Source organism: Euleptes europaea, chromosome 10 (assembly GCF_029931775.1).
Source record: "Euleptes europaea isolate rEulEur1 chromosome 10, rEulEur1.hap1, whole genome shotgun sequence".
NCBI lineage: Eukaryota > Metazoa > Chordata > Lepidosauria > Squamata > Sphaerodactylidae > Euleptes > Euleptes europaea.
The window spans coordinates 59,029,262-59,038,222 of NC_079321.1; the positions used below are offsets into that span (position 1 = coordinate 59,029,262).

At 38.8% G+C, this 8,961-nt stretch overlaps 1 protein-coding gene across 1 annotated transcript in view; it reads right to left on the reverse strand.

The window, feature by feature from the left end:
- Positions 1-5,875, reverse strand: part of FBXL4 (F-box and leucine rich repeat protein 4) — a 45,419-nt gene extending 39,544 nt beyond the window's left edge. Inside the window, exons 1-2 of the mRNA XM_056856369.1 lie at positions 5,839-5,875; positions 235-832 (exon numbers count right to left, since the gene is read on the reverse strand). Of these exons, the coding sequence (XP_056712347.1) occupies positions 235-797 (563 nt within the window). The 5' untranslated portion in view covers positions 798-832; positions 5,839-5,875. The remainder of the gene's footprint in view (positions 1-234; positions 833-5,838) is intronic.
- Between the last annotated feature and the right edge of the window lie 3,086 nt (positions 5,876-8,961).

An 8,961-nucleotide genomic window follows, 5' to 3' on the forward strand; every position in this document is an offset into this window, starting at 1 on the left:
CATCTGAATCATACTTGTATTTTTTTACCTATAAATCAGGATTCCAAAGTAGAATGAAACCGTCTGACTGAAGAATGTTATAGAAGTGCAGAAACTATTAAGACCAAATATTTAAAACCAAGAGGAAATATATATCTACATTTTGGTAAAATCATGCAACTATCTGAATAACTGAACCTGTATAAAATAGTTTAAGATATCAAGGAAAGGAAAATAAATTAGCTGAATTTTTACCTTACATCAGCAGGCAGATTTTGGGAATAAGGATTTGCAGAACATGCCAAAATCCTAACGACAGAACCAGGGTGGTAAGTTTCCAGAACATGTATTGCTGTAGGATAAACTGGATCCTCAAAAGCAAGCTCTACGTAGTCCTGACTATGGAAGTTAGGTGGTGTTCTCATAAATGGTAATCGAGCACTAGGACACAATTCCCACCAAGTTCCATAAGTTCTAAATACAGCAGTTTGTGTAAAATCACCAGAGCTAGGGTACACGTTAGGAGCTCCAGCCAAATTCCACATGGTGTACGACATACTGTTTTCACTACCATAATGCGAACTAAAATCCAAAACTTCTTTGGCATACTGGACTAATTCAACATTGATGGGTAAGGGCCTGCTTGATTCAATGGCTCTCCGATTGTTCATCAGTTCTCCTCTTGTAGCTGTCCTGGCTCGGCGCCGAAGATATATATAGTAAAACATGCTCAGAACTGTTAACATGGGAAATGCTGGTGACATCCAAATATGTATTATGAAGTTGCTAATGGTCAGGTATCCTCTAGAGACATGCATTAACTCTTTGTGGGATGGTTTAAAAAAACAGGCACCTGAATAAAAACAAAATAATAAAACATGGTCAATACAGAAAAGAACGTGAGAAACAAAGTTGCTTTTACTTGCTGTAGCTGGTCAGCTTTAAGTTGACACTATAAAAGATAAATATATGGTATCACATTTTAAAAAACGGTACTAAAAGATATATCAAAGTACAGAATGCCTCATATGACATTAAAAGGCTTTCAAACAGAATGTAGGCACCACTTACCTGTCTCAAGGGTAACTGCGAAAAAGTATTTAATTAATTTCAGTATCATAATCTTAAAAGTTTAATTCAAAACACTCCAACACCTTTTGCAAGAAGTTTAGGAACAGTTGTAGAACACAAATGGAATGTTGGAAACACTGCTAGAAAAGAAACCCTTGATACAAACATTAGGAGGCTAGTTATGCAGACAACATATTGTATTCTCTCCTACGATCCCATACCTCATCCACTTTATGGCCTAACTAAATTTGCATGGATCGGGCATTCTGAGGTGTATGTAATTCCCAATGTCAGTGACATAAAGAGGCAGTGCAATTCTTGGAGCTAATACTACCCAGCTTCAATCATTTGTGTTTGACTGCAGAAAGAGCTACCAAACAGTAGTAAACAAATTAATTGGCCTTCGTGGGCCCATTTGCTGATATAAACACCCTGTAGCAAGCAAAACATTCTCTGAACACATTGAGCAAATTTCTGAACAACTGCTATTTTACAATAAGGACTAGCTGAAAGTCAGCTTTTCTATGGAGAGGGGGTGGTAGAAAAAGCACAAAATGTCCCCAGTTCTTTTCCTAAAGCTTACATCTTTCACATTTGTGTGTTTGTATTTGCATCCAGCACCAATCAGCTACTGAAGGACACTATTTTAAAACACACTTACACACACATCATTCTTTTGTTCCTGAAAAAGTCACTATCACATGTGTGCGTGTGTGTGTAAAGTGCCCTCAAGTCGCAGCCGACTTATGGCGACCCCTTACGGGGTTTTCATGGCAAGAGACTAACAGAGGTGGTTTGCCAGTGCCTTCCTCTGCACAGCAACCCTGATATTCCTTGGTGGTCTCCCATCCAAATACTAACCAGGGCTGACCCTGCTTAGCTTCTGAGATCTGACGAGATCAGGCTAGCCTGGGCTGTCCAGGTCAGGGCCACTATCACATAGACAGTTTTTTTTGTCATCAAGTCACATCTGACTTAGGGTGACCCCTGGTGGGGTTTTCAAGGCAAGAGAGGTGGTTTGCCATTGCCTGCCTCCGCATCACGACCCTGGTATTTCTTGAAGGTCTCCCATCCAAATACTTGCCAGGGTTAACCCTGCTTAGCATCTGAGATCTGATGAGCGTGGGCTATCCAGGTCAGGGCCACATAGTCAATAGGATCTGACTATATGCTGGCATCTCTGAGATCAAACGAATCTAATGCAAAGCACTAAAGGAATCCTTACGTTGCATTATCTTCCATTTGCAATAGCTTTGTTTGCTCTCAGGTATGGCAACATGTAGCAAAATCCAACTGGCTATATGGCACCATCAATTTTGGGGAAAAGAGAAGAGGCCAATAATTTGAAAGAATACAAATGCAGCCATCAACTGTGGATGTAAAGAGGATGTTAGGGTGTGCTGCTACCACACAGGAGATAAGATTGCTGCTACTCTTACTTCCAGGGAAACATTACTGGGGCTCAAAAGAAGCTGCTTGTTTTATCTTCTGGAAGGCAGAGAACCAATGCTACTGAACATCACTCTTTAAGGGGAGGAGGAGGGAATGAGGCAGGTGGATGCCATTTGCAAGATGTAAAGCTTTTTTTTAAACCACTCACTACCACCATCCACTTCAGCTCAGCCCTATCAAAGCATTAAAAGAAAACTGGTGAAAGTTGCCTATCTACCACAAAGCCTTTACACTGTCAGTTACAATCTAACTGCTAACAAGGTTTCAGAACACTTACCCCAATAGGAAAATCAGTGGACTCAAAAATAATATTCAATTGAATCCACCAAATCTTAGTTGACTTCCATATATCCAACTGGCACGGATGGTATTTAAGCATAAGTAAAGGTGTCATGAACACAAATCCAGGAAGGCTGTCCCCTAGAGGGGGAAAATCTTTATAGTTCATCTGTAAAACAATGATTGTTGAGTTAATCTAGAATATATGTTCAAAAAGGGTTCTTTTAGTTTCCAGATGTTTTGATGTGCTGTGTGTGCATTTATCACATCAGCCCATATCCCTTGGACAATCTGCAGGGCAATTCTAAACAGAATTACACCCTTCTAAGCCCACTGGCCTCAATTTAAACATGTAATTCTGCTTTGGACTCCCCTGTTGGCTTATTTATAGATGCTGAATATGACCATTTTTCTGCATTAGTAACTGTTCCTCCTATGCAATGATTTCCATGTGAACTATACCCACATTATGCTTGGCATTTTGAGAAATATACAATATAGACTTTTCAGGATTAAAAACAGCATATAGAAATAAAGAAAAGAACATGAGATAGAAACTATCCTTCACCTTCTTAATTTTTAATGCTCTCAAAGCTTACTCAATCTTGTATGATGAAACATACTGGGTTGTATCTACACTTGGCTGTGAGAGGTATGTTCAGTCACTGCAAAGCATGTTCTACTAACACAAGGGAGGTCCCACTGGCAGAAAAGCCTTTTGAATCACCAGCATGTGCTGCCATGGGCCCAGCTATCTGTGAGCCCTATATTAGGGAGGAATTCATTCTAGAAGCTTATTCACTGAACGGCAGAGACCGCTTCAGTGCCTTGCACTGATGGAACACACCATGTTTCGCTTAATGGAGTGGGAAAATACAATACCGCTATAATTTGTGAAACTTTCATTCCCCTCCCCCACATGCACACCTACAATATTCTTTACAAATCACAGCAGCATGAACTCTTACGCATTTCCTGCGATAAACTAGCTGGGCACTCATACAGCTTCTTATAATCTTTTCATAGGTTTACAAATGCTACACCTAAGCTGGTTAGATGAATAACAGTCAGCAAAGTTTGGTTATATCCTTCTCAGGTGGTAAGAACAATAATGTGGCTGGCTAAATATTTCACTGACAGATGACAGACTACTGTAGAAATAGATGATCTCTGTAACCTGTGCTGTTGACAACACATCCAGCAGTTTACAGTAATTACTGAACCAATTCAACAGCCCATGAAATATTTGTGAGAACATTATGGTCTCAAGATTATGTCTATAGCATCTCCAAGGATTTTCACAAAGGACATGAAAGTAGTTTTTATCAGCATATCTGCCGATAACCCACTCCAGATTGTTACACTACAACAGATCACTTCTCAGTAGCTCAAGAACCCGACTGCTCTGTGGACATAATGTTATTCTAAGATTACAAAACGCCTGATGTACACAGTTATGATTATATGTTCTGACCAAAGAATTAGGACACGTCCACAAGAGACAAATGCAGAGCCTACTCAATGTCATATTCCACATGTTCAAACAAAAGCTTTATGAAAACAGGCTTGATCAAGTAGTCTGCAAACAGGAATGTTGTTTTGCTATGCTTAACCAGTCTATCCAAATGTGAGAGCAAGTTGCAAAAGATACTTAGATATCATTTAGCTAAGCTGAAAGCGTTTCCTTCACAACTCTGCATACTGTAGGCAAATTTATTTCCAGTGACAGTTGCAAAGATACATCTCTGAAAGCATTTTCAAGACCTCCTCCAATCCTGAAGATCATTAACACTAATTAATTGCATAAGGATACGAGCATGCGTAATCCTGCAAAATGTACCTACAAGTTTGGAAATGTACCAGAAGATCGCAAAGCATTTCTAAAGTTATGTATTACAACTTCTGAGCTGCAGTGACATGCATTCACCCTTAAGTAAAACAATTTCTTAAAATACTACTGATGTCCACAATCTATATTCTTTGCAAAGGGAATTTTAAACATAAGGCTGATAAAAGGCATAAGGTCAGGTTCTTGCTTTAATCAAGAGATGCAAACATCAAAACACAGAAGTCTGGCAATACTAGATAAATAGATCAACTTGCCCAAGGTTACCAGCTGACAATCAATGGCCTCAAACTTAAATTCTTTGGAAACAAATATTCATACTTGTATCCTTATTCCCCTACCTTGCCTCTTTATTTCTCACCTATCATTTATTTACTGAATTTTGTGTGTGTGTATGCTCAGTATCCCTTATCCGGAATGCTTGGGACCAGAAGTGTTCAGTATTTTGGATCTACATTTTGGAATATTTGCATATACATAATGAGATATCTTGGGTATGGGACTCAAGTCTAAACACTAAATTCATATGTTTTATACACACTTTATACACATAGCCTGATGTAATTTTAACCAATATTTTAAATACTTTTGTGTCTATTGAACCATCAGAAAGCAAAGGTGAGAGAGGCTTGGTGCGCTGCTGAGGGCCTGTGAGTAATGCCTGCATGTTGGCTCGAAACCTCCGGTTTTGGGGTGTCTGATTAAGGGATCCGAAAGGGCCATGTTTTCTAAGTTCCGTAATAAGCAAAATTAACAAAGCAAACAAAGGCATTTTATTATTTGGTTCAGAGAAAGGGATAGGGTGTTTACATGGTAACATTTTCTTGATAATAACATTGCGAGAATTGTTTGCAATCTAAAAATATTTTAACCAAAAAAATGAAGAGCAATGTTTAGAAAAATGTGCACTCCAGAATATGTATAATCTGAATCTACTTTGCCATGGCCCAGAAATATTAACATAAGGCTGAATTAGCATAATCAGTGGGAGGAATGAGTTTTTAAAATTTAACACATGTTAAAATATCTATTTAAAATATAATTTCTATTCTGAGAAACCATGTAGCAAAATTGACACACATATATATTAACATTTTTATTTTGTTAATTAAGCAATATTTTAGTAAAACAATGAAAAACAGTACACTGAAAACTTGTAAAAGTATTTTGAATTGTGCTTTATAGTATTGCTTTAATGACCTCAGAATTACCTTGAGAAAGATATTTCTACAAAGACTTGTCCAAATACCCACAAATTAACTTCTTGTCTATGTTCTTAAACTGTTTATTTTCAGCGTCCAATGAAAAGGAGCAACGGTGGTAGCCTGTTGGTCTTCAAAACAGATGACTACCTATCTCTTAAAATAGATGCAGCAGACATTTGTGCACCAGGCATTACTATTTTATCACAGTACATGTCTTACAGTGGATTTGAATGCCATGTGTATTTCTAAGCCAGAGTTACACGCTTCTAAATCCACTGACATTGGCTTAGAAAAGTGTAACTGTGCATAGGAGCGCTCTAAGAGAATAAGTACATAGAAAAGGAAATAGGAGGTTCTCTTTTTGACTGTCCAGTTTTTATTTTTTTATTTTTTAATTTCTAACCACCCTCCCCAGCCAAGGCCAGGCTCGGGGCAGGTAACAACAATAAAATTCCAATCACATATACATCTCATTAAAACATTTAAAACAATAAAAAATAAGATTCACAAAACATTAAAATTGCAGATGGCACAATTTTTACAGCACTTGCTGTGTCAAACAGGCAGACAAGCCAACCCCCGCTAAAGCAATTGTACTTAGTACCACAGAAGGGGGGGAGTAGGGAGGTCAGTATTGATAACACCTGCAGCTATCCTCAGTTATAGGCCTGGTGGAATAGCTCTGTCTTACAGGCCCTGCGGAACTCTTTAAGGTCCCACAGGGCCCTGATATTACTAGGCAGAGCATTCCACCAGGCTGGAGCCAGGGCCGAAAAACCCAACATGTGCATTTTCCACCATGTACATTTTTCCATGAGAGAAGAATGAAAAGAGAGGGGGGAACATAATTTTTGTGCTGATTTATCAGTTCTTGTTCACATTTCGTTTAGACACAAAACCAAAATAATAACAGCCCACTTCATCAGCCAACAGTTCTGACTAAATTCTCAAGTCTTTAAAGTAATTCACATAATGACTTTTAAGTTGAGATGTTAAACTAAACAGCAACCTGTTCAATGTCTAGTTTTGTTGACATGCCACTTTGACAATGACCTGTTCAAAAATCCCACTGTCATGGATAGTGCTCATCCAGACCCCTCTTCTACCTCTAAAATGGACTATCAAGAGAGCCCAGGATGCCACTACCTATGATGCCAGGAACTGCCAGATGCTTGGCTTTATCATGTTTAAATTAAGCAGACTGTGTCACAAGAAAATTATTACTAAGTTACTGTAATTTTCCTAGGTATATATTTACAATTTAGTTTTACTCACTGGCTTTGTAAACACTGAGTACAAAAACATCAACAATTAACAGCATCCTATCCAAAACTAGTTTTTTTCCTGAAAAGGGCCAGTTAGGATAGGAATTGTGGTATGTGCAGAAAGGGAACTTAAGTCCCCCCCTCGGGTTGTTTCAGATCAGGAAAATGGCCTGAAACAACTGGGGGGGGGGACTATTTGACCCACTGAGGAAAACATGTGTACTAATCAGCTGCCCCAGAGTTTCCCCAATGAAGAAAATAGCATACCCCCTTTCCCTGGCCATTTCAGGTGAGGAAAATGGTTCTTAGAGGCTTAAATTCCATCTCCCCATGCACCATGGTCCCGATACAAATCAGCCCCATGCCTAGGAATTATTCCAAGATAAGAACTTTCACTGGTAATCTGATTGCCAGGGCACCGCTGGTTCATAGATGAAGTTCTTATCTACCTCACTAAACTAGCTCCATCTAATAGAATAAAGGTGGGAGACCTGAAAGGAGTTGCAGGGGGCATCTTATTTCTCCCTGTATCCCATCCCCCACAATTTCTTCTTTCCATCCTTCTGGCAGCCCCCATAGCCCCTTCCCTTTACCTGTTTCCTTCTCTCCTTCCTAATCACCAGCCAACTTGTCATTTTTTATCTGTCCCCATCTTCGGCTTTATCCCACCATTCTCCCTAATGGGGACCCAAAGCAGCTTGCATCATTCTCCTTACCAATTATGTAATGGGGACAACAAAGTAAACTGTCAAACAGAGGATGATAAGACGTGTTATTGTATCTTCAACAATGTAAATACATCAAAGGTACATATCTCGAATCTTCAGGGCAAGTTACATAAATAACAGCTCTCCCATGACAGAGAAGTTTACACAAACATACAAATTGTTATAGCAAATCCAGCTAAAGCCAAGAGCTTCACTGTTATATGTAGGCGTATGTAGTCAAGTTTATTGTATAAGGCCGTAGGCCATTACAATCTAAAACAGTGTAGTAACAGGTTAAAATATACAAAACCAGAAGAATACAAAAATTAAAAAATTGAAATACGCCCAATCAGCTCTAACCAGCTTTGCTACACTGTTATAATAAACATGAGAGCTTCTAAAGTTGAATGGAAAAGACAACGGAAGGCGCTATCTTCTCGTTTCATGTGTCTTCGTCAAGTCTCTCCTCATACAAATTGTTTCACAAACATCACTCCCCAATACACATGAAAAAAAACTGTCTAAAGTATACCTTCTTAATAAGTTAAACCAACATGGGCAACATCTGTATAGTCCCACCTCATAATGTTTCCTAATGCACTTGGGAGAAGGACCTTCTCCCAAGTACATTTGGAAACATGAGAGAGACTTGACGAAGACACATGAAACAAGATGGCACTTTCCGTTGTCTTTGCCATTCAACTTTAGAAGCTCTCATGTTTATTATTAGAAGCTCTCATCGTATCTCTTGGCTTTAGTTGGATTTATATAACAATTCATATGTTTGTGTAAATTTCTCTATCGTGGGAGACCTGTTACTTATGTAACTCGCCCTGAAGATTTGAGATATGTACCTTTGATGTATTTACGTCGTTAAAGATACAATAACACGTCTTATCATCCTCTGTTTGACAATGTACTTTGTTGTGCCTATTACACAGTTGGTTGTTGATACTTTGCTCCTAGCATTCGTTCCTATGTAATCCCCTTTTTTAGGGTTGATTCATTCTCACCTCCATTTTATCTTCACTACAACCATGACATGGGTTAGGCTGGGAGAGTATGACTGGTTCAAGGTTACACACAGAGCTTACACAGTGGAGGTTCAAGCATGGATCTATGAGATACTAGTCTGAAACTCTAACCACTACACCACA